The sequence below is a fragment of the Primulina huaijiensis genome, unplaced genomic scaffold, assembly GCF_012295235.1.
Source record: "Primulina huaijiensis isolate GDHJ02 unplaced genomic scaffold, ASM1229523v2 scaffold23605, whole genome shotgun sequence".
Taxonomy (NCBI): domain Eukaryota; kingdom Viridiplantae; phylum Streptophyta; class Magnoliopsida; order Lamiales; family Gesneriaceae; genus Primulina; species Primulina huaijiensis.
The window spans coordinates 253,864-276,716 of record NW_027355821.1 but is presented as its reverse complement, the minus strand read 5'-3'; the positions used below and the strand labels follow the sequence as shown (position 1 = coordinate 276,716).

At 35.0% G+C, this 22,853-nt stretch overlaps 5 protein-coding genes across 10 annotated transcripts; 3 read left to right on the top strand and 2 right to left on the bottom strand.

Moving 5' to 3' along the window:
• Window positions 1-480: 480 nt before the first annotated feature.
• Window positions 481-8,295, top strand: LOC140967105 (E3 ubiquitin ligase PARAQUAT TOLERANCE 3-like). Its single transcript, XM_073427491.1, has 15 exons — window positions 481-1,404; window positions 2,246-2,357; window positions 2,657-2,738; window positions 2,864-3,033; window positions 3,125-3,204; window positions 3,450-3,515; window positions 3,690-3,846; window positions 3,926-4,074; window positions 4,247-4,411; window positions 4,542-4,856; window positions 5,018-5,059; window positions 5,727-5,985; window positions 6,189-6,314; window positions 6,503-6,578; window positions 7,417-8,295. The coding sequence occupies exons 1-15, from the start codon at window positions 1,239-1,241 to the stop codon at window positions 8,062-8,064; spliced, it is 2,613 nt and encodes an 870-aa protein (XP_073283592.1). The 5' UTR covers window positions 481-1,238; the 3' UTR covers window positions 8,065-8,295.
• Window positions 8,296-10,061: 1,766 nt separating this feature from the next.
• On the top strand, window positions 10,062-12,375 carry LOC140967165 (cytochrome P450 716B1-like). The gene is made up of 4 exons (XM_073427577.1): window positions 10,062-10,608; window positions 11,058-11,493; window positions 11,612-11,799; window positions 11,997-12,375. The coding sequence occupies exons 1-4, from the start codon at window positions 10,102-10,104 to the stop codon at window positions 12,312-12,314; spliced, it is 1,449 nt and encodes a 482-aa protein (XP_073283678.1). The 5' UTR covers window positions 10,062-10,101; the 3' UTR covers window positions 12,315-12,375.
• A 2,269-nt stretch (window positions 12,376-14,644) lies between these two features.
• Window positions 14,645-17,465, top strand: LOC140967128 (GPN-loop GTPase QQT2-like). 2 transcript variants are annotated; one of them, XM_073427532.1, is made up of 6 exons: window positions 14,645-14,814; window positions 14,920-15,028; window positions 15,106-15,332; window positions 16,278-16,568; window positions 16,729-16,934; window positions 17,013-17,465. In XM_073427532.1, the coding sequence occupies exons 1-6, from the start codon at window positions 14,755-14,757 to the stop codon at window positions 17,317-17,319; spliced, it is 1,200 nt and encodes a 399-aa protein (XP_073283633.1). In that variant the 5' UTR covers window positions 14,645-14,754; the 3' UTR covers window positions 17,320-17,465. The 2 variants fall into 2 exon arrangements, with proteins under 2 accessions (XP_073283633.1, XP_073283632.1); XM_073427531.1 differs by having other exon boundaries at window positions 14,646-14,814; window positions 14,914-15,028.
• A 261-nt stretch (window positions 17,466-17,726) lies between these two features.
• On the bottom strand, window positions 17,727-19,948 carry LOC140967129 (uncharacterized). Of its 5 annotated transcripts, none has more exons than XM_073427538.1 (3): window positions 19,546-19,809; window positions 19,413-19,458; window positions 17,727-19,255 (listed from the first exon to the last, which is right to left on the bottom strand). In XM_073427538.1, the coding sequence occupies exon 1, from the start codon at window positions 19,687-19,689 to the stop codon at window positions 19,546-19,548; it is 144 nt and encodes a 47-aa protein (XP_073283639.1). In that variant the 5' UTR covers window positions 19,690-19,809; the 3' UTR covers window positions 17,727-19,255; window positions 19,413-19,458. The 5 variants fall into 5 exon arrangements, with proteins under 5 accessions (XP_073283639.1, XP_073283638.1, XP_073283637.1 ...); XM_073427537.1 differs by lacking the exon at window positions 19,413-19,458 and adding an exon at window positions 19,816-19,948 and having other exon boundaries at window positions 17,734-19,255; window positions 19,546-19,699; XM_073427536.1 differs by lacking the exon at window positions 19,413-19,458 and adding an exon at window positions 19,820-19,909 and having other exon boundaries at window positions 17,736-19,255; window positions 19,546-19,718.
• A 632-nt stretch (window positions 19,949-20,580) lies between these two features.
• On the bottom strand, window positions 20,581-22,337 carry LOC140967092 (probable aquaporin TIP-type). The gene is made up of 3 exons (XM_073427466.1): window positions 22,086-22,337; window positions 21,589-21,839; window positions 20,581-21,102 (listed from the first exon to the last, which is right to left on the bottom strand). The coding sequence occupies exons 1-3, from the start codon at window positions 22,210-22,212 to the stop codon at window positions 20,728-20,730; spliced, it is 753 nt and encodes a 250-aa protein (XP_073283567.1). The 5' UTR covers window positions 22,213-22,337; the 3' UTR covers window positions 20,581-20,727.
• Window positions 22,338-22,853: the final 516 nt, after the last annotated feature.

The following is a 22,853-nucleotide window of genomic DNA, read 5'->3' as shown; positions in this document are numbered from 1 at the left end:
ATGTGCTAATATCAAATCCAAAATAAATAAAAACTAATCCGGTTAAATTATTCAACCAAAAAAATTGTATTTTTTTATCAATGAAAAGATTAAATGCGATTAAGATTTAATAATATTGACTGAAAATTTAAATTTAGAAACAAAAATATAATCTTTTCACTTTATAACTATAATTTATTATTACATTCAATCATTTATAATATATATATATATATATATAATAATATTACATCCAATCACTTATATTAATTAAAAAATAAATAATTTTTTTTGTTTTTATTCTATTTAATCAAAATTATTATCCTTTTAGCTGTAAAGTATTAATTATTTATCTTATTTGCGTGATCCGAATTCCACAACTCTTGCCTCTTGCCTCTTGCCTCTTGGCCCACTCGTGGAACTATACCCGACCCGGATAAGAATACAAAAAGTCTATATATTTAGGGCCCAAGTGCTCACGCATTAGGGTCCTCGCACGCGTCAGCGTAGAAACTAGAAACCCTAATTCTCTTCAAGTAACGTAATCCTTGGACGCGAAGTTTCGATTTGCCCGATCATCGTCCGAGTTTTCTATAAATTGAAGACGGTGTTTTATGCGGCAAATTTTTGATAAGTTGCAGAGAAGGATTAATCAACACCTGTTGCTCCGTCGTTCTTCCAACAATTTTCTGTCGAGGGTGCGCTGCCTTTCGTTGAGGATTCGCTCGTGAATTCAATTTGTTTTGTGTACGCATACGATTTGAAGCTACGTTTTTCGGGTTTTTATCCGCTAATTGGCTTCGGAAGTTTCACTCCAAGAGGATAAAATCTCGGTAATTCGATTCGACGTTGTGGGGAGAATTTTGTCTGTCATTTCATACGATCTACCAGATCTGTCCATTTTCTACGTTACTGGTGGATTTTGCGATTTGGAATTCGAATATTTATTTTCTCAATCGAAGATTGAAGCCTATTTTATGCCGGAAGTTTTGTAATTGTAAAAGACTGGAAGGAGATTGGATTTGCTTCAGTGGAGTTATTAGTCGGTTCGATTGCTTTTTCTTGAGAGTTCCAACAAATTGAGAGGAAAAAAGAGAGAATAGTTTGTTGATTCATCGATTGTACACTTTTGTTGTTTTTACTCTTTTTTTTTCAATTCAATGCCAGGTTTTTTATTTTTTATCCTTTGATATCAGTCGCGGTGCTTCTCTTTGTGGAGATAAAGAAAAAAAAATTCAAAGTAAAGATTGAAAAAAATAATGGCAGTTTACTATAAATTTAAAAGTGCGAAAGATTACGATTCAGTTGCTATCGATGGCAACTTTATATCGGTTGAGCACTTGAAAGAAAAAATATTTGAATTAAAGCATTTGGGAAAGGGGACTGATTTTGACCTTGTTATCACCAACGCTCAGACTAACGAAGGTTGGTTTTGGTTCTCTACGATTTTTCTCAGAAATTAAATTTTCAAATATAAAATGGTTTTGTAGTCGACTTTAAAATCTTCTTCTTGTTCGTCACTTGATAGACATATTGTACTTGTGTTTGTGAGATAATATTTGTTTGTTGAAGGTAAAGTCGGAGAAAACAGAAGGTTGTTTTGAATTGTTCTGTGTCCTTGATCTTGTTGAATTTTATGATGACATAAAATTATTGGTGATTTTTTCTGAAATAACTGTTTAAAAGTTTAAAACTTATGTGAGTTTTCATTTGCATTAATGTATGTGTCTGTGCGCGCAATTGGATGTCGTGGTTCTGTATATGTAGCCAATTTTGTGCACTTGTTCTTTTCTATACATTTGATTGACCTTGGATGTATCCCTAGCTACTTTTCTTCTTTCTTATAGCTCCTTATATCTACAAAATGTAGTCACAGGCTTGGATATTTCATGCATGATTTATATAGTTCCTTTCAATTTACAATCTGCTTTTTGAGAAACCCTTGGATAATGGTGGTTCTAAAATGTAAGATTCCACTAATCTTTCCAATCATTGGGTGAGAGCCTAGTTATAACCGAACTGTATGAGTTTCTTCAGTTTGTTCAAGATTTGAAGTTGTTTGTGTTGTGAGCATCAACTCTTCTTGGTTTATCAAGATCATTACTCAAAATTGGTGATTATGATGTTAGTTATTTTGTCAAATGGGTAAATAACAATTGGTAGTGGCTTTCTGAGGGGCTCTGTGGATGTGGATGTTTTCTTTGGTCATGTTATGTTCTTTTGTAACGTTTATACTATTTCATTGTTGTGTAATTTGCGGTTTCAGAGTATCTTGATGAAGGAACATTAATCCCCAAAAATACTTCAGTTTTAGTACGTCGAGTTCCTGGACGACCTCGGAATCCCATAATTACTGCACTTGTTGCTGAGCAAGAAGAGTATTTTCTTAATCCTTAATTTTGTTCAGTTAGTTTACACATTGATCTCTAAGAACTAAGTAAATAAAGCATTTAGTTTTGCATCAAAGATTAATGTTAAGTCAGTTGGGTTTAGCTTTGCGCTCTTGCATAAAAATACTTCACCAAGTTTTTGTTGTTTGGGACCTGTTGAAGTTCTGTGATATAACACTAATGCAGAACGTACTGAACATGCTCCTAAACAATGATCATGTAATATAATGTGACATCATCGAAAGGTATTCTTATGGTTTATTTAAGTTTTCTAATAACTATTGTAGGGCGAAGGTGGAAAATTATTTTGTTGATTTTCAAACTGTAAATAGTAACTTTGGTGGATCAGCTCAATCTTCCATGAAATATGTGAGCTTCCTTTTTTAATCCTGCCCATCACCTTTTTTGAATGACTGTAAAAACTGGGTGCAGAAAAAAGTCTTGTTTCAGCTTAGTATTTAAAGATAGCAAATGCTTACTCTTGGTCCTTGTAGGCTGAAGATTTAGAATGGGATGAGTTTGGGAATGATCTTTATGCTATTCCTGAAACTGTTCTAGTCCAGTTGAACAATACAGTTCTAAATCCTGCTCCACCTGTTAGCAAAGAGGACGAGGATAGTAAAATCAAGGCTTTAATCAACACTCCAGCCTTAGATTGGCAGCGGTGAGATGTCATAATTGTGCTTTGTGATTTGATATTTATGGTTTTTGTTTTCTAGTCAATGTTTTGAAACTTGCTTGTTTTGAAGTTTCAGTCAACCTGCTGATGGCTTTGCTCCTGGTAGAGGCTTTGGACGGGGCATGGGTGGAAGAATGATTGGTGGACATGGTTTTGGTGATTTTTTTATCCTTTACCAGATGTCTTGAAATTGTGTTTGGGCAGAGTGTTTTTTCTTTATTTTATCTTATTTTGTTGCTCTAGTTGCAGTTATAAACTTGTAGTTTTGATATACACATTTGTCTGGTGTTTAGAAGTTTTAAGTTTGAGTAAGAGCATATCTATTATTGGGAAATAAAATGTTTATATGGTTTTTTATTGCTAAATTTGCCAGTTAAATACTGATTGTTTCTATCGTTCAGGGCGAGGTGGATTGGAGAAGAAAATACCACCACAAGGCTACATATGTCACAGGTGCAAGGTGCCTGGTATGTTCTGCAATTTAAACTGTCCATTATATTTTTAGCAACTGTCTATTTACTTTACCTCTCGAGTCACAGTTAGCTTAAATGGATATACAGATTATAAATAAAAATAATAAACTGGTAACTTGGCTTTTATTAGGGAAAAGGGGTATTTTATGGTCTTGTTTTCTTGTTCAGGTCATTTTATTCAGCACTGCCCAACAAATGGCGATCCCAATTATGACATAAAAAGGGTCAAGCCTCCAACTGGAATTCCAAAATCCATGTTGATGGCTACTCCAGATGGCTCCTATGCATTACCGAGTGGGGCTGTTGCTGTATTGAAGCCTAATGAGTAATGTTTTCTCTACAATGTCCTTTATACCGTTGATTGTTTGCGGTCGATAGTATTTCCTCACAAGTTACTTTCACAGGGCTGCTTTTGAGAAACAGATTGAGGGAATGCCTTCCTTACGAACTGTTGGTGATTTTCCACCAGAACTGCATTGCCCTATTTGTAAAGAAGTAATGAAAGATGCTGTCCTGACGAGCAAATGTTGTTTTAAGAGCTTTTGTGATAAATGTAAGGTTGCAGTTTGTCTTGTACGTTGTTATGGCAGATAATTTATTATATTTTGGCATTTGAACTTATTGTTTTGTGGCGATGACTCGGTGAGAGGTGGAGTGTTTTTGATGGAACGCATAGGGGAAATCCATTATTTTTCTTGTTTAATCTTTCTGATACTTTTTGTTAGGTATAAGAGATCATATCATTTCGAAATCATCGTGCATATGTGGGGCAACAAATATTCTTGCTGATGATCTTCTGCCCAACCAGACTCTGAGGGATACTATTAATCGCATTTTGGAATCCAATAATAGCAGTGCTGAAGATGGTGGTACTGCATTTCAAGTCCAAGGTTTGAGCCATAATGAATTGTTTTTCACTTAAAATTTATTTCCCTAAAGCTTAATGTATTGTTTATTTACGAAGAAGTGGACATTTTAAGTTTTCTCAATTCACTTCCTCTTCATAACTGTGTGGTGTAGATGTGGAGTCACGCAATCCACAAGCTAGGGTTCCTTCCCCAACTCAGTCTCAGTCTGCTGCCTCCAGAGGAGAGCAGGTCCCCGCATCACTACCTCAAAAGGAAGAATCCTCAAAGATTTTAGACCTGGTTGTAGAGGACAAAGCTGCCGATGCTCCTTCCGCTACCCAGATGCAAGAGAAAGGGAAAAGTCTTAAATTGCCGGATGTTTCTGAAGCTACACATGATTCAAAAAGTATTAAAGAAACAACATTACCAGCTAATGCTCAACTGGCTGATGAAGAGGTTGAGCAGAAGCTAGTCTCAGTGGAAGCAGGTAATGAGGAAAATGGCTCATTTACGTAAACATGTACTTAAATCAAATGTTCTGAGGCATAGCCGCATAGCCCTCTGCCTCATCATTCTTTGTTAGATATCACATGCTCTTCAGCTACAAAGGTTGGACTCTGATGTGAAATTGTTACTTCTGTTTTACAGCAAAAAAGAAGAAAAAGAAGAAAATCCAAATGCCTCCTAGTGGTATAGTGTTGTTATTTGCAGTTATATTTACTTGTCAGCTACTGTACACCTCTTCTTGCTGGAATATTTTTTAAAAAATTTAGTTTTAAAAAATATTTCCTTGCAAAATATAGCATTTTTAGTTTTGGACATTGAATCATGGGAATGTTGATCAGGTTGAGCAAGCTGAGCTTTATTGGGTTTGTGATCAACTTGAATTTTGCTGAAGTTATGTTCTCCATCGTATTATAAAGATTTTTGTACTTGAAATATACGAGCTTTGAACCAAGTCCGATTTAGGATTTATCTCATGTTTCTATCTTGTAATTCAGTTTGTTCATTGCAGTGCTTGAAGCTAAAAGCTTATATTTTTAAAGGCTTATTTCCTTTGTACAATTTTGTAGGCGTTTATGAATTTGTTTAAATTATGATCTCATGTGTAAAGTTGCGTAATTTTGGTTCCGTAGTCATTTTACTTTTTAAGACAAGTCCAACATTTTTTAAAGATACCCGAGCTCACGTTCACTTGGATTGAGATTTGTCCATTGAAAGGATGCTGAAATTTGTATTGTTTTGAAGTTAACTTGTAGTTGCAACTTGCAAAAGCATTTAGTTGCGGCGAGAAGATCCAATTTAATCCGAGCTCATTGACGGACTTACTGATTGTCTTAAAAAATTTGTTCTGTAGCTGCTGAGATGCAATGGAGGACTGCCCATGACCTTGCACCTGATAATTACATGATGCCTTTGGGCCCATCCACTTTTAATCCTTATTGGAATGGTATTCAGCCTGGATTCGATAGCTTTGTGGCCCCATATGCTGGTCCTATGTCTTACATGGGATATGGGTTTGGACCTATGGATATGGCATTTAGTGGAGGTGTCTTTCCCCAGGATCCATTTGGAGGAGGACCAGGTTGTGTGTTGCCATATGCCCCTCCTCAAAGGTATGCTTGGTTTATGATTTTTGTAAAAATTCCTCCCAAATTTGTACTTTACCCCACTAAAAAGATTCTGATGTTTGATTTCTTTCTGGAATTCAGTTGAAAATTTCAGATGTTTCTGATTTTCTTAAGTTTGCAGACCCCGCTGTTTTTTATGGTCGTTAGAATGTGATGTCTTAGGTAGTCGATAACTCTATGCATTTCAGGGATCTTGCAGAGCTAGCGATGGGATTTAATGCTGGGCCACCCCCACCCGCCATGAGCAGAGAAGCATTTGAAGCTCGAAAAGCCAATTTGAACAGGAAACGTGAAATGGAGCGACGCAGGGACATGTTAGTAGGAACCCTTTCTTGTGTGTTTATAGGAGATGCGCAAAAGTTATAAGTGTGATAATCTTAATCAGCTTTTATATCATATTCGAGTACTCCGTCCTTTTTGATAAATCAAAACAAGGAAATTATTTATTTGCTATGTGTAATCTTTTCTTTATTCAAAAGCTTTTAACGTTCCTTTTGTACAGGGAGTTATCTAAAGATCGGGAACATGGAAGAGAAGCGAGCAGCTCAGTCGATCTTCCTAAGATGAGATCCAAATCTGTACGCATCTTTATCAGCCTACTGCTATTAGTTTTTTGTTTTTGTTCGAATATTGCAGGTACATTTCACGGTCAACCATATAGTTTCCTCAGAATCATGCAGTCAAGAATAACAGTGAATTTCGAAAGAGAATTTTCAGTTTCTCATTTCCCGATAGAGACTTGCCTCCAAAGGAACATGCACCATTTAAATTATTTCCTGCTTCGTTTAATTGTTTGTGTAACGGCCTATTGCCTTCAGTGTTGTTGCAAATGATCTTGAAGTTTTCGCGTGGGGACTGTAGATAGTAATCCGCACGGGCAACGTTTTCTTCTCGCTTTTTTTTTTTTTTTTTTTTTTTTTTTTTTTTTTTTGGTTTGAAATATTTACTTCTTTTGGGTTGCCCCCTTAATAACTCGGACAGTCCCAGGTTTTTTAGTCGAACGTGGCATTTTAATTGGAAAAATAAAGAATACTGCTTCCGATTAACCAATTGACTAAAGAATTTTGTTTTAAAACCTCTTTCCCCAGGTGTTAATATTTTTCGTAAATAAAGATTCAGTGAAATCCGAAAATTTTGTTGAACGAGCATATATTAAATCTTAATTATACTATGAATCCTTTAAGAAAACGCAAATTTGAAATGACGTTGACATGCTGGGAAATCTCGGGTTCTATGTTATCCGTAAAGATGAACGCAGCCGAGTTGCCCAACACTGCTGGATGCCATGCTCAATTGTAGCCATACTCGTGATATGGATCTTGAATCTTACCCCGTTTAATCGAACGGTGTTTTTACTTAGTTGGCGTTCGTTTTTTATTTATACGACAGTTGTTTAACATTGGTTAATTGGTGCAGGAATCTATACCTCCTGCTTCTAGCACATATCATCCTTCCCATCGCCACCGGTCTGAGAGGCATTCCCCTGATCGCGACTCCCGTAATCCTGAGGTTCCCTGCCCATTCTCCAAGAGGAAGCCCGAAGAACACCGGAGCCGAGATTATCATGATGATGACCATCAACGACACCATGATCACCACCACCGCAGCAGTCGCCAGCACCCCTCGGAGTCCCCACCAGTTGCCCTGCGTCAACCCTCCTCAATGGCTGACAAGAAGCACAAGGCTAGTGTCTTCTCGCGCATCAGTTTCCCAGCTGAGGACACCACAGCTCCTAAGAAAAGGAAACTTTCTTCCTCTTCAGAAACCCAGACAACAGTTCCATCTGCTCACCGCCAGCAGGCCGCCTCATCAAATGGATACCATGAAGAATATCATAAAACAGTATCTGGGTCAAGAAAAAGTAGTCATGCCATTGCTGCATACCATGAAGAGCAGCATGATAGCAGTAATGAAGAAAGGCATTTCAAAAGGCGGCCATCACGGTACACATCATCGTCCCCGCCTGCTCATGCCGTGGAGGCGGTGGAGCACCACCACTCCAGAGGGTCCAGAGATAGGAATCATGACAGGGATCAGGGTGGATGCTACAGCAAGCATAGATAGTCGCCATTGTTGATGATGAGATAGTTCGGGTGCAAACGAGGATTATAATGTGCGCTAATGCGGACGTTGGAATTGAAAACGTTGGAGAGAGGGCTGTTTATAGATGTTTTGGGGAGCTTTTGAGACGGATGTAGCTCTATTTTCGCTATTTCTTGAACATGTAATAATGAACCATGTCATGATACTTTCTGTTCCAATTATACGTGAAATTAGCCTCTCTTCTTTTCTCAATGATTCTTCTATTGACTGATTTTTTAAAAAATTTCTGTATTTAAAAAAAAAAAAATAGAAATAGCAAAATTTAATATTTTGTTTTTGATTGGCTCATTCTCTTGTATCGTATTATACTGAAAGATGGTGATTTTCTTTACGTTGAGGATATTATTATATTAAAGTATGGGATGGTATTTCATTCTTGAGACGATTCAATTTTGTTCGTAATCATAATAAAAAAACAATATTTTAATCGAAAAAGTAATATTTTTTCATGAACAACTAAATAAAATATTTGTCATACAAAATTGACATGTGATATCGTCTCACATAAATTTATGTGTCAAGGAAAAACACAAAATGCAATCATGTGATATGTGCAATAATAAAAATCTTTCTGACTGTAATAAAAATCCATAATTGATTACAAAGACGATGGTATTAAAATTTATGTTATTGACAAGTAGAACAAATAGGAGACTCAAAACGAATCATAAAAAAATCTTTCTTTTATTAAAACAAACAAAAAAACTTAATAATCTAGTCGAGGGTGTGCACATGTTATTGACATCTTGCCATACCTTTGCACGTAACAACACGGAACCTCGTCAATTTCTCATTTCGATTTTATCAATATATATTCTTATTTTATTCCAAATCTATTGAATAGTTGCAAGTGAGACCTCGAACCGATATTTTATTGAGCTATGGAAGTTGGTTTGTCCGAATGAGTTTTAGCACATAAACTTGGAATTTCTTGCATGTTACATTCTACTATATTTCCAATAAACCCTTTTAATTCATATGTAAATTATTTGTTTATTCAATATGGATGTATTATGTTGATCGATGACTCCTAAAATCGTTTTCTAACCCTTTAAATTTTGCCAGAAAATCGTAAAAACTTCTGAAAATCGGCCTAAGTTTTAGGAGGCGGTGGACTGACTATAAAAAATCTAGTCGGCCAGCCTAAACGGGCCCTAGGCGGTTAGGGGTTTAAATTTTTTATTTTTTAAAAAAATTGTATTTTTAAAAGTCCAATTAAGAAAATGAAAATAATTTTTTATAGTCCTTAACTACAGTACAACAAGAAATGTGGTTTGTTGACTTGTACTAACACATTAAACTTCATATTTTTCTTTGATCTAGAGTGAGAGAATTTCACGAAAATGATTTTTTCATCCAAAGAAGAAGAGAATCATATTAATGATGATACTGAGTTAATTTAAATAATGATTTAATATTTTAAAATAAAAACTTCATATTATTTTTTTATTAGGCGTAAATCGGCATATACTATCCTAACTACATCAGCAGGTAAAGCTTGGTTCAAACGATGATGTATGGATAATTTATATTAGGATCATGTAGATGGGCGTGGCTCTCACAATAAAATTATTATTGTTTTATTAGTAAAATAAAGTTGACGCTTACGTATGCCAACTATTTTTGGAGACAAACTCTTTAAAATTCATTTGTTTAATCATAATTTTCTTGAGATTTCAAGTTGCTGGACAAGTATAATTCTCAAGGGAATCGATGCTTTCAAGCTGTGATACTGAAATCCAAGGATGAAGACAATTTTTTTTATAGAAAAATATATCAACAATTATCTTGAAACTAATATTACAAGGCAAACGACAACTGCAAGCTTCCAAATTTTGAAATTGGGAATCTTGGAATGAAGAAGAATCTTCCTATACATCGAATCTTTAGTTTAAAGCCATATTCAATATAAAACCCTGTTGTTGCCTGAGGCGCAAAAGCAATATCCGATACAAGTACGTAGTTAACTAAGGGATTCATACATACATTTTTGCTAGCATGGGAACTGCAATCTTGTATGCATTTCTTCTGTTCATCCCACTTCTACTTCTGCTTATAAACAAGAAAAAATATTCCAAACAACGGTTGCCTGTGCCGCCAGGTTCATTAGGGATACCCATTATAGGCCAAAGCCTGAGTGTTTTGAAGGCCATGAAATCGAACAAATGCGAAGATTGGCTCAGAAAGCGAGTCAGGAAATATGGGCCGATCTCGAAACTCAATCTTTTCGGAACTCCCTCGGTTTTCTTGAACGGGCAAGCTGCTAATAAATTCATATACACTTGCGGTGATAAAATCCTTGCGAACCAACAGCCTGCCAGTATCAGGAAGATATTGGGGGAGAGAAATATATTGGAACTGAGTGGAAGTGAACACAGGCGGGTGAGGGGAGCATTCGTGTCGTTTTTGAAGCCAGAAGCACTGAAACTATCTGTTGGAAGGATCGATGAAGAGATAAGGATGCACCTCACACAACATTGGCATGACAAGCACCAGAATATTGAGGTGTGCATTTATTTTCTTTGACACACCCAAATCATATTCATTTTAATTATCATCTAGTTGTATCTGAGTCTCTAGGATTGTATCTGGATTCGATTATATTTCGAATCTATTATAGTTTTTGGATGCCATGATCAATTGTAATTAGTTCTAAATATTACAGACAATGTTGTGTTATTTGAAATCTAACTATAACGTTTTTTTCTACTCGAATGAAATCCGTCCATCCAAAAACAATCTCAATTTTTATTTCATCGTGTAATACATTAGTGCTTGGTTAAGTTATGATCGCTGTGGGTTTATTATGTCATCAAAAATCTATTAGTTTACATTTATATGTAGTTTCATCATTTTGAATTAAATATCTTGATCATACCCAAGAGAGAATGATATGGAATCACTTGATATAGCCTATTTCCTATGATCTATTGATCTCAGATAAACTTGTGTAGGTGATGCCACTAATGAAGATCTTGACCTTCAACGTTATATGTTCAATCATGTTTGGAATCGAACATGGATCAAGAAGAGAGACGCTTGTCAAACTATTTGAAAACTTGATGTCTGGAATGTTAGCAGTGCCAATAAACTTGCCTTTCACCCACTTCAGCAGCAGCCTAAGTTCGAGATCGAAAATCAGAGACATTATCTTGGAACTCATGAGTGAAAGAAGGCGAAATTTTGAAAACCTTAATCAATATCAAGATTTGATAACTAGCTTGATAAGCATTCAAGATGAGACAGGTGAAGCTTCACTATCTGATGATGAAATTGTGGACAACTGTATTGTTGCCATGCTAGCGGGGCATGACACAACCTCGACCCTTCTTACTTTCTTGATCAAGCTTTTAGCCGAGGATTCATCAATCTACAACAACATTCTCGATGGTGCGTACTGTGTTTTTTTAACAGACAAATTCCTTTCATATATATGTGTAAACTTCGGACAAAAACATGTTTGTTCTGAGCCTACATTAAATTTCTGGCTCCTCTTCCATCGATGCAGAACAAGAGGAGATTGCGAGGGGCAAGGCAAGCGGGGAGTTTCTAACGTGGGAAGATTTAACGAGGATGAAATATACTTGGAGAGTGGCGACAGAGACATTGAGGATGAATCCGCCGGTGTTTTTTACATTTCGAAAGGTCCTCCAAGATTTTGAATATGAAGGGTACCTAATTCCCAAAGGATGGCAGGTATCAAAACTTCATCACCCTTTGGATTTCAATCTGTTCGACAACAACAAAAAGTATTCCTCGTACTGCCTAATGTTTGTTAGCATTCTCAAAATCATTCCTTCTATAATTTTTTCTAATAATATATTTTCAAATTTTCATTCAAATCTCTACTATTTCCCAAAGACTGTCTCAACTTATGGTTGAATACGAATCAGGTTGTGTGGGCAGCATTCACGACACATATGGAAGAATCCATATTTGCAGAACCAACGAAGTTCAATCCGTCCCGGTTCGAAAGCCAACCACCACCGTATAGCTTCGTGGCCTTCGGCGGAGGACCAAGAATGTGCCCTGGATATGAATTTGCAAGGATTGAAACCCTCACAATGATTCATTACTTGGTGACTTCCTTCAAATGGAAACTTCGTATGCAACAGAATTTCGTGGGCAGAGACCCAATGCCTGTGTTCGATCAAGGGTTACCCATACAAGTTGAGCTAAAGAAGCCCACTTACTATACTGGAACAATGTAAACTTAAATTTAGTATGCGTTCCTTCCTTCACCATTAATGTCTCCCTGAAATCATATCTACAGGCCACCAAGCTGATATAATAAAGTTGATCAGACGCTACCTGTTCACGTGACTGAGATTCAATTTTGATAATAAAATATGAAAATTGCAAAAAAAGTGAATATATTGTAACTCTATTACAAAATTAAATAAACTTATTTTATATAAATACACACACAGCCGCCATTAATCGCTCCGGCACCACTTCGACTTGCCTACATCATCTAGTCCTTGAGAAAAAATGGCCGCCACAACATTTCATGGCCTAGTTTTTTGGTTTATTGAATATGGTGTGAGATGCAATTGTCAATAAGCTGTTGGGGATGTGCATTAAGCAGCAAGATTTTTGTTGGTTTTATATGGTTTTTTGATTGCTAGATGTGGTGTTGTCATTGTTCATAACTTTTGCAGCTATGATTAGAATGATCACAAGTTATGGATTCGAGGTAATTCAGGTGTTACTCGTGGTGTTGATGTCCTCTGTGAGTTTTTTCTTGTGGTTATCTGTACTGAGGCCATTTATATTGATCATATTTGTTTGTTTATTAGATCTTTTGACCATTATTAAATATAATTCAAGTTTTGTAGCCTTTCAGAACCTTCGTTTGCTTTCCATTCCCAGGGTAAGATAATGTCATTGCTGAATCCAAGATAACAGTATTCTTATGTAAATATCAGCAATAGCAAGACAGTCACAGCTGAATCAAATTTATTCCTAGTGTCCTGATGTGTTCGACACTGGTTTCTTAACGTCTCTGGCTTTGCAGTATACGTGAGAATCGCTAATGATTTTGATGTATTGAGTAGTTGGAGCAGAGTGATGTTTTATTTTGTATTGGTAGCAAGTTAGTTATTAATGTTTTTCAAATGGAGACAATACGTTTTTCTTTCTATGGCCATGATGTTGTTTTACGAAGTCTGAACTTTGGTGTGCCGATAGATTGAAGAGCTGTTCTCTTTTAATCAAGAACCGGTTCGATATTAATATTCGATTCACAGCCTCAGTCCCATTGACCTCGGGTATTTTTAAACGGGACCTGGGAATTTAGAACCCCGGCCCGTAAGAGTTATAAATTATTATATATTTTTTAATATGTATAAATTAAAATAATAATAATAATAATAATATTATTATTATTATTATGTTGATCAAACAAATAATAATAAATAATATGTTTATTATAAAAATATTAAATTTTATTTAAAAGTCGCTTACTTTGATTTAATAGATATTTTATAAGAGTAATCGAGATCGGACCGAATATAAACTGATTTTTAAGAAAATGAAATTGGTTTTATGAATTAATAAAGGGAAATTGATTATTCTAATATATTTCAAAGTCATAATTTTTAAAATGACCTTCTTTATTACATAATTTGCATTATGTCTTATATAATTTAAAAATTCTAAAATACTCTTTTCCTATGATCACAGATGTTCCATTTTCATGATTCATTTATTTAATTATCTATTATTTTTTTTAAGAGTTGATTTAACATATTTTATGTTTTATTTATTTATAATATATTAATTTTTTAAATACTACTTACTTATATCAATATAAAAAATTAAACTTACAAACTTTCTTGATTTAAAAAAATTAAACCTACAAATTATCAAAAAATCATGAAAATAATCAAGTCAAATATTAAAAAGAAAATCAAAATCAAAATTAGAGCAATCAATTTTAGGCAATATATTCTAATGATTTGACATAAACAAAATTGGTAACGGAATGAGTTTGTCATAACCCATATACCTACGCACACAATAATATCAATATAAAATCATTTTTTTTTTGCGTAAAAATTAAGTGGTAAAAGAAATTCACATTTTTTTAAAGAAATAGGATCGATGTGTTTCACGGTCGCTTCTATACGTACAGAATTGATGAGATAATAAAATAAAGAGTTTGAGATGAAAAAATTGATGGTGAACATGAATTAAAAGAATGAGGATATCTTCGTAATTTGATATGATAAAAAGATTCTTTTTGTAAATTAATTTAAATGAAGACTTTAATTGTGTGAAGCGTATTTAAGAAAATCTCTCATTAATAAAACCTAATTTTTGGATTAAATTGATATCCATTTTCAGCGAAATTTTGTTAATATCTAATTTTAATAATATTATTGTTTTTTAATTTTAATTTTAATTTTAATTTTAATTTTAATTTTAATTTTAACGTTAATACCATTAATTTATTTCATTTCAATTATTATTTTTATTTATCTCTCAATATTGTTAGATTTTATTCAAATAATATAAAAATATTTATTATAATGAAACTAGGGAGCCGGGTTTCGCCGTTAAAGTTGACGACCGTATATGAAATTAGGGTTCCTCTGATTCCTCCAAATCCAAACGCCCACGATTCCATTTATTCGTTCTTCTCGCAAAATGGATATAAATTCGGAGGCACCAGAGAAAACTTCATCAGGGGTTCAAAGCGATAATGAGGTACACTGTGGTTTACAATTTTCCCTTTGGATTTTCTGAATTCTGCGCATATCTTCGATAACATGCATGCCACTGATTGCTTTCTCTCTTTTGTCCAAGTCTAAGAGTAAAGAGGCTGATTATATTTTCAAGACAATGGGAAAATTGGATATTGGGGAACCATCCACTTGCTTTAAGAGAAAGCCAGTTATCATAATAGTTGTCGGAATGGCAGGTAATGTTTTCTAATAGTATTGCATTCTTTTTTATTGTATCATGTAGATTCATGGAAAGGTTTATTAACATGTTCAGGAAGCGGAAAGACTACATTTCTTCACCGGCTAGTTTGTCATACAATGGCATCAAACATTCGGGGTTATGTTATGAATCTTGATCCCGCTGTCCTGACATTACCATTTGGTGCAAATATTGATATAAGAGACACTGTCCGATACAAGGAGGTAATGAAGCAGTACAATCTTGGACCAAATGGTGGAATTTTGACCTCACTGAACTTATTTTCGACAAAGTTTGATGAGGTGGGTTTCCTTTTGGAATGTTCTGGATAATTTTTTTAATGGTGAATCGGAACGTTTCAGCTTATTTATTGCATTTGCTACTGTTGTATCTGGGACTGGGGCTACAAGAAAAAATCAGGGCAACAAAAGTGGTCAGTCTGCATTCTGCAGATGATATGTACCAATAGAGGATTTTGTTAACCAAGTAGTTTTTTCCCTCATTGAGGCTTGGATATTCAACTTTTTGCATGCCAATTGTAAAGACCCGATATTATTTCTCTCGTAATTAACTTTTAGATCTTAACCATTGTTCATCCTTTAAATCTCATTGACTTCACCATTGATCAAGAAATTCTGACGATGTATCCTTTATAATTTTAGTTGAATTCATCGACTCTTGAACTAGATACATTGCTTCTCATTTCAGAAAGTAGAGAGAAGAGATGATCTTTTGAAGTAGCCTTATTTTTCAGTAGACATGTTATTCTATATAGGCATAGAAATCTTTTTAGGAATAATGTTTTCTGTGGAAAAAGACATTTATTATTGAATAGGTCTTGAGTTTTTTGCGGTACTAATGTTTGAAATTTGCACTGGAAAATTAAGGATGATAGCTAGAATGCATACCGAGAATGCTGGAACTATTTCTTGTACGTTTCAATCTTGATTGTTATAACTTCATAAATCAAGCTGAAAAGAAAGCTAAATTTAGATTAGTCAAATCAAGAATCTTGGACTTTGCAGCAAGCTTAGAAACTGAATGAAGTCATTCTTGATGAATTTTTCTTGTCCTTGAACCCGATAGGTTATTAACCAATTATCAACTCTGTGAATTTCCTTCATGCTTATGTTAATGACAGTATTCAGTGTGTTTGTTAAGGTTCTGCATTCTTATTTTTTTATATATCTTATCCTAAAAGAGGAAATGATTCTCCTTGTGTTGATATATAAGCTTTTGTATCACAGGTTATTTCAATGATCGAGAAACGAGCAGATCAGCTTGACTATGTCCTTGTTGACACTCCTGGCCAAATCGAGATTTTCACTTGGTCTGCATCTGGAGCCATTATTACCGAAGCTTTTGCATCAACATTTCCCACAGTAATTGCTTATGTTGTGGATACACCACGATCAGCTAGCCCGGCTACCTTCATGAGCAATATGTTGTATGCTTGTAGCATCCTCTACAAGACAAGGTTGCCTCTGATATTGGCATTTAATAAGACAGATGTCGCACAACACGAGTTTGCTTTGGAGGTATAATTATTTTCTCACCTCTTCTTGATGAAGGTTAACATTTCAGATGTTCTCTTACTTGATCATTTTCTTCATTTTTTTTTACCAATCTACGCAAGTTACTGTAACTTTTTTTGTTTTGGTTTGAATATGCGTCACTTCCCCTTCTATACATGTGCAGTGGATGAAAGATTTTGAGGTGTTTCATGCAGCACTAGATTCAGATCACTCTTATACATCAACCCTTACTCGTAGTCTCTCCCTCGCATTGGAGGAGTTCTACAAAAATCTTAGATCTGTTGGAATTTCTGCAGTCACTGGTTCTGGGGTTGATGCATTCTTTGCAGCCATTGAAGCTAGTGCAGAGGAATACATGGAAACATACAAGTACACATTTAAATTAACTTTTGCGTGGTATATATAATATAAATAATTTCATTTTGTTAATATCTACCCTTTTTGAAGGACTGATCTTGACAAGAGGCTGGCAGAAAAGAAACGGTTGGAGGAAGAACGTAGAAAGGAAAACATGGATAAGCTCAAGAAAGACATGGAGAAATCACAAGGAAAAACTGTGGTATTGAGCACTGGTTTGAAGGATAAAGACGTCGTTGGTAAAAGCATGGACTTGGATGAAGAGGAGGAGGAGGAGGAGGAAGAGGATGATGATTTTGGGAGGTTCAGCGAAGATGACGGCTCCGATATTGTGGATGAGGATGAGGATGAGGATGAAGAAGTGTCAAAATTTTCGTTTGGAGGCGGCAAGTTTTAAATGTTGAAGTATTTTGTGTTATCCGTTAAAAATACAGTAGCTAGGAGCAGTTCTTGATTTTCTGTACATGTAAACTTCATCAAGTGCTGAATTGCATGGTCTGAGACATTTACCTGAGAGAAAATAGAATGTTTCTCCTTTTTCTACTTCAATTTGCAAATTTTTTGTTGTCTAGTCAACCCGTCGTCTTTTTGTATTTTGGGCACATCAAAATTTCTCGAGTTTGTCAATATAAAAAATATATTTTGTTTTGGTCCAAATAGATTGCATCTGATATGATTTCAACTTCTGCAATTTGGCCGGTGCTCTGCTCGAACCCCCACCAACATTCGGGCACCTTACCTTTGTTTAGGACTGTATCAGCTAGTTTTTGTATTGTAGGAATCATTCCTCAGAATAGTATAATATTAACTAGTTGACTACTGTTTTCTGAAAAAGGTATCGATGTTGTTTACATATTGTTGCGCTCTAGCTGAAAGGTACACCATATACTACTACCACGTTTATTAACAAGGCAAGTCCACGACGGTTTGCCTCAACTGACAACACACATTAGCTATGGACCACACCATCTCTCCAGTCCTGCAAGCTTATAGGCAAACACAAGAAATTTTACAGAGGTTGATGAACAAGAGCGCAAGTTGACTGGGAATTATTCACCGGAATAAATCATTTTCTAGTCCTAAATAAATACCCTAAAATTCCTGTTGCATGAAAGTGAGGAAATAGTAATGCCATTCATAAGTTCAAAGCTTACGCCTCCATGTTTTGAATATGAATTCTGCACCACCTTGTATAGCACTAGAGAAAAAAATTCAGCGACGACAATACTTAGTGCCACTTAGTTATGTTTTCACATAACCGCGAAAAATGCTTTCTGCTTTACCTTAATGCACAGAGTTTCCAAAAAGAGAGCAGAAATTAATAGTTAGTCGATATCTGAATTCAGATGTTGAAACAAAAAAAAACGTGTCAATTAATGCCACAAAAATATGAATTCTTAGAAGCATAAGCTTAAATAAGCGGATTATTTTTGTTTCCTTTTATGGGAGAAAAATAAGCCCAAAACGAGGACTCGGTCATCCATGAGAAGCCTTTAGGGCTAAGACCAATAGCAATAACATTCAACCTAAACTAAGTAGCAAAATTTGTTAAAGAATATAGCAGCCAACAGCTGATGAACCAAGCAAATTCAAGTACAGAAAATTAAAGAATGAATAATGAAGTCGCTTGCCAAGCAAGATTATACAATATTTTGTAAATCCAATTCACGACAGAAGGAATGACAAACTTTTGGCAACTGAATACACCACCACTCATTTGAAATACAAGAGTAGAAGCTCAGACATCTCCTTAGTGTTATCCCAATTTCTCAACTTGAAAAATGTCACAATGTAATTTCACACCAATCATAATTTCAAACATAGTTTTTTTAATTCAATAATAATGTGTCACAGCTTGCTTCCAGTTGAAACTATCATCATTAGCTGTCACAATACAAATTATTCAATGATCTACTAAACTGAGAAAGAAAGGGCTTTACTAATATAAATTTAATCTATATAACCAAGATTGTTCAAAGTTTAAATCAAAGGATTCTGGTATTCAGTTCATTTATCATTGTGGCTAACTATTTCAGCATGGCATAGATGCACCAAAATCTGTTCTTTCGTATCAAAAGCATATGCCATTAACATGGACATTACAGACTAACCGAATTCGGCTTTAATTCACTATCGATAACAAGAACACAATTTTCTAGTCATTCAATCACCATGAAAACTACAGCTCCATATTGCAAATTGTGTAGACGGCAATGAGAATGTACAATCAGCGGAGATCCCATGATTTGGTTTCTTCCTTCGTACATAAAATAAAAAGTGGATTAAACTCTAATATTTGGCATCCAGAACACCGCTATATCAAAACTTTGTTCCTGCAAAAGCATGACAATTTTTAAGTTCAACTAATTTTGTATATACTCTATTTCTACACAACTATGAACGTTAGACAACATTCTATATTTCGAACTATATCGATTCCAAGGATCATCGTTCAAACATAATATCTGATATTTTGATTGAAAAACTAACGCAAAAAATAGACAAAGCCCAGAATCAAGAAGCAAAAGACAGCATCCTACAACACGAATCATTAAACTTTGCTATCAAATACAATTCATAAAACCGAAAATAATCATTGGATTGAAAAATGAGAAAAGCACACCTACGTCTGTTTGGAGTAAGGAGAGGAAGATGGAGCCCGTATATTACGAAACATCATGTATCCCAGTGGCAACACCACACCCAGCATCATTATCGCTGATCCAATCAAATACCTCAATATGCTAGGAGGTTCAACCTCCATCATCACAGCTCTGCTTAACTGGATCCAGAATACTGAATAATCAATTGAAAAGGAAATTTTAAATCTATTATCGGTGAATTTGATCTGGTCGTGTGCAAAAATGCAAAGAAAGAGAGAGAGGCGAGAGACTCACAGCCATTTTTTGCAGTCTGATTTGTTTAATGTCTTCTCGGAGGAGGAGACGAGACGCGGGGTGGGTAACAACGAGCTGGTAGTATTTTTAATGAAATGACCAAGATACCCTGGACCAAAAGATTTTCTAATTTCACATTTCATTATTTTTATTATTAATATTATTATATTTACAAACACTTCAATTTTTTAATGATTGTCTTATCTTCTGTTTCTAATTTAAGATTTTTGTAATTTTTCCCATTTATCATTTTTCGTTAAAAAAAAAAAACAATGTACAAACACACTACCGACATACCTAAATACTAATTAATACAAAATTAGGTCTCTTGTGAGACGGTCTCACGAATCTTTATCTGTGAGACGGGTCAACCCTGCTGATATTCACAATAAAAAGTAATACTCTTAACATAAAAAGTCATATTTTTTCATGGATGACCCAAATAAGAGACACGTATCACAAATACGACCCGTGAGACCGTCTCACACAAGTTTTTGCCTTAATATAAAACAAGAGTTTTTTATAATTGTTTTTCATGAAAAATTAAAAAATAATATAGACTAGAAACTATGTCAAATTACTCAAAAGAACTACCAAAAAATTAAACTCATGATTTATTTTTATTTTTTAAAGCCAATTTTAGCATAAAATATTGAAATGTTTTATAAAGAAAAATGCATTGGAGGTTTATGTAAAATAACATGTATTATGCAAATACAGTGTGTGATTTGGGGGAAAAAAATTCAAAGCCCAGCAGCATATATTCCACAATTCATGGACATCCACATTTTATTCAAATTTGAGAAGTGAAAAGTACAAGCTCCTTGATAACAATTATCAAACAGAAGATACGACACCGTATTACCCATTAAAAAAAACCAATTGAAACGGACACCCTGTTTTTTTCCTTAAGCATAATCATCAGAAGTTGGGACTGGGGCATGTGACCCAATAAACACTTCGCCGTAAACCAGGCCCGCTAGTGCTCCGCCGATGAGTGGTCCGATCCAATAGATCCATATCTCGGAAAAATCTCCACTTGCAACTGCGGGCCCAAATGATCGAGCCGGATTCATCGATCCACCGCTAAATGGGCCTGCCGCCAAAATATTTGCCCCAACTATGAACCCAATTGCAATCGGGGCAATTATTCCAATGGAGCCTTTTTTGGGGTCTGCTGCTGTGGCGTAGACTGTGTACACTAATCCAAAGGTTATGATAATTTCCGTAACTAACCCTGCGAATGCACTCACCCCATCTCCTACTCCATGAGTGGGAATAGACTGCATCAAATTACATTTTCAAGTCAGAACATAAATTATTTATTTATTTTTAATTGTGTAATAAAAAATTTGCGATGGGTTCATGTTTCGATTATCGAATATTACGGTTTTGTGTCTATGGCACGGTGTCTTTTTTTTTACACGACGGAAAAGTGTATCCGGTTTATTTAATTTTTTTGAGTTGTACCCAATTTTTTTAAAAGATAAACAAGTGAACTTGGTGTTTTAGCTCTACATGACATAGGCACGACATTTTATGACAAAACAATCTCACGTAGTCACGTTGTATTACTTATGGTAGAGCTGAGGACCACACCACCTTAACTTTTTTTTGGTGCTTTTCCTAGTAACTTTCTAAAATTGACAAAAAATAAAATAAATATTATTTTAAAAATTCAATCGATGATTAATAATAAACAGGAATCAACGTTTTAGCTTTATCGGCTTTAAAAATAGAAATTGAGGTATATACGAATATGAACGTACCAATCCACCAGTGACAAATTTGAGGAGGAGACAAGCGACTATGGAGCCAAGGCATTGAGCAATCCAATAAAAGAGGCCAGTGAGGATGGTGATGCTGCCTCCTATGGCCAATCCAAGCGTGACAGCTGGATTCAGATGTCCACCGGAGATGTTGGCTGCAATCGACACTCCCACAAACAGTGCAAATGCATGAGCCACGGCCACGGCCACCAAGCCTGGCGGGTCGAGAGCGGCACCCGATGTGAGCTTGTCTGCACGATAACATTGAAAGTAGGTTTTCAAGTGGAAATTTGTGTAACCACATTCTTTATATGCATGTTACTTGATGCTTTATTATTTATTTTGTAAAGCGAAATTAATACAAACTTGAATTCGTGTCATTTAATATTCTCTATAAAAATATAGATATAAAAAATGTCGTGAAATCGTGTATAAACTCCAGCAAAAGTGACACAATTACACCATAATTTAGATAAAGTGGTAGAAATATTGCTTACTATAAGCTATGGCAGAGCCAACACCGGCAAAAACAAAAACAAGTGTGGCTATAAACTCAGACACATAAGATTTAATTGACCCAACACTGAAAGAATCACCAAGGCTACCCAAAGCAATCTTCACCATTTTTTTCAAATACCCAAACGTACCCGAAACCCCCAAAAAAAGAAGAAATTGACAGAGAACTGCAGTAAGCTAAAAAGCTCAGAAAATTGAATTTTACTTAATTTGTTGGCATGTAATTCCCATGTATCAATGATTTATATAGAGCCAAATGATCCGAGCTTCTTCCTATTATAATTAAATTTATAATCGGCGAAAATGGTATTAGGTTTTACCGACCATGGCCCTACTAATAATTGACTCGATTTTAAATCAACAATTGCGCCGCCCAACCGCCCTTAATACGAAATTATAAGCAATATTATTAGAAAATTTATGTATACCAAGTAAAGTAATGCAATGTACTTAATCTAATGACTAAAATAGTACATGTGAATATGTGATAACTACTACACTTATGACAACAAGCTTAACAAGTCACGATCAATGTGACTCAGCTTGCGATTTGGCCAATCAAAATTCAGAGTCGTCTATTATATGTTTTATTATGTCATCGTTATAGCTACAAATCACCCATTCAAAATTCTGTTTTCCCATTTTTAATTTAATTACTATAGTTAAGGATTTAAAATAAAATCAATTCTTACGCTACTGAAATTATGGATAATGAAGTCGAGCTCAGTACATGGATATTGATTAATATA

Coding starts and splice junctions, on each gene's coding strand:
- LOC140967092 (XM_073427466.1), bottom strand. CDS start 22,212: ATGGTGAAGATTGCTTTGGGTAGCCTTGGTGATTCTTTCAGTGTTGGG. Junction 21,840..22,085: donor TGGCTCTGCCATAGCTTATA/GTAAGCAATATT, acceptor GTTATCGTGCAG/ACAAGCTCACATCGGGTGCC. Junction 21,103..21,588: donor AATTTGTCACTGGTGGATTG/GTACGTTCATAT, acceptor AATTTGATGCAG/TCTATTCCCACTCATGGAGT.
- LOC140967165 (XM_073427577.1), top strand. CDS start 10,102: ATGGGAACTGCAATCTTGTATGCATTTCTTCTGTTCATCCCACTTCTA. Junction 10,609..11,057: donor ACAAGCACCAGAATATTGAG/GTGTGCATTTAT, acceptor AAACTTGTGTAG/GTGATGCCACTAATGAAGAT. Junction 11,494..11,611: donor CTACAACAACATTCTCGATG/GTGCGTACTGTG, acceptor CCATCGATGCAG/AACAAGAGGAGATTGCGAGG.
- LOC140967105 (XM_073427491.1), top strand. CDS start 1,239: ATGGCAGTTTACTATAAATTTAAAAGTGCGAAAGATTACGATTCAGTT. Junction 3,205..3,449: donor GATTGGTGGACATGGTTTTG/GTGATTTTTTTA, acceptor TCTATCGTTCAG/GGCGAGGTGGATTGGAGAAG. Junction 6,579..7,416: donor CTAAGATGAGATCCAAATCT/GTACGCATCTTT, acceptor TAATTGGTGCAG/GAATCTATACCTCCTGCTTC.
- LOC140967128 (XM_073427531.1), top strand. CDS start 14,755: ATGGATATAAATTCGGAGGCACCAGAGAAAACTTCATCAGGGGTTCAA. Junction 14,815..14,913: donor GGGTTCAAAGCGATAATGAG/GTACACTGTGGT, acceptor CTTTTGTCCAAG/TCTAAGAGTAAAGAGGCTGA. Junction 15,029..15,105: donor AATAGTTGTCGGAATGGCAG/GTAATGTTTTCT, acceptor TAACATGTTCAG/GAAGCGGAAAGACTACATTT.
- LOC140967129 (XM_073427535.1), bottom strand. CDS start 19,689: ATGATGGAGGTTGAACCTCCTAGCATATTGAGGTATTTGATTGGATCA.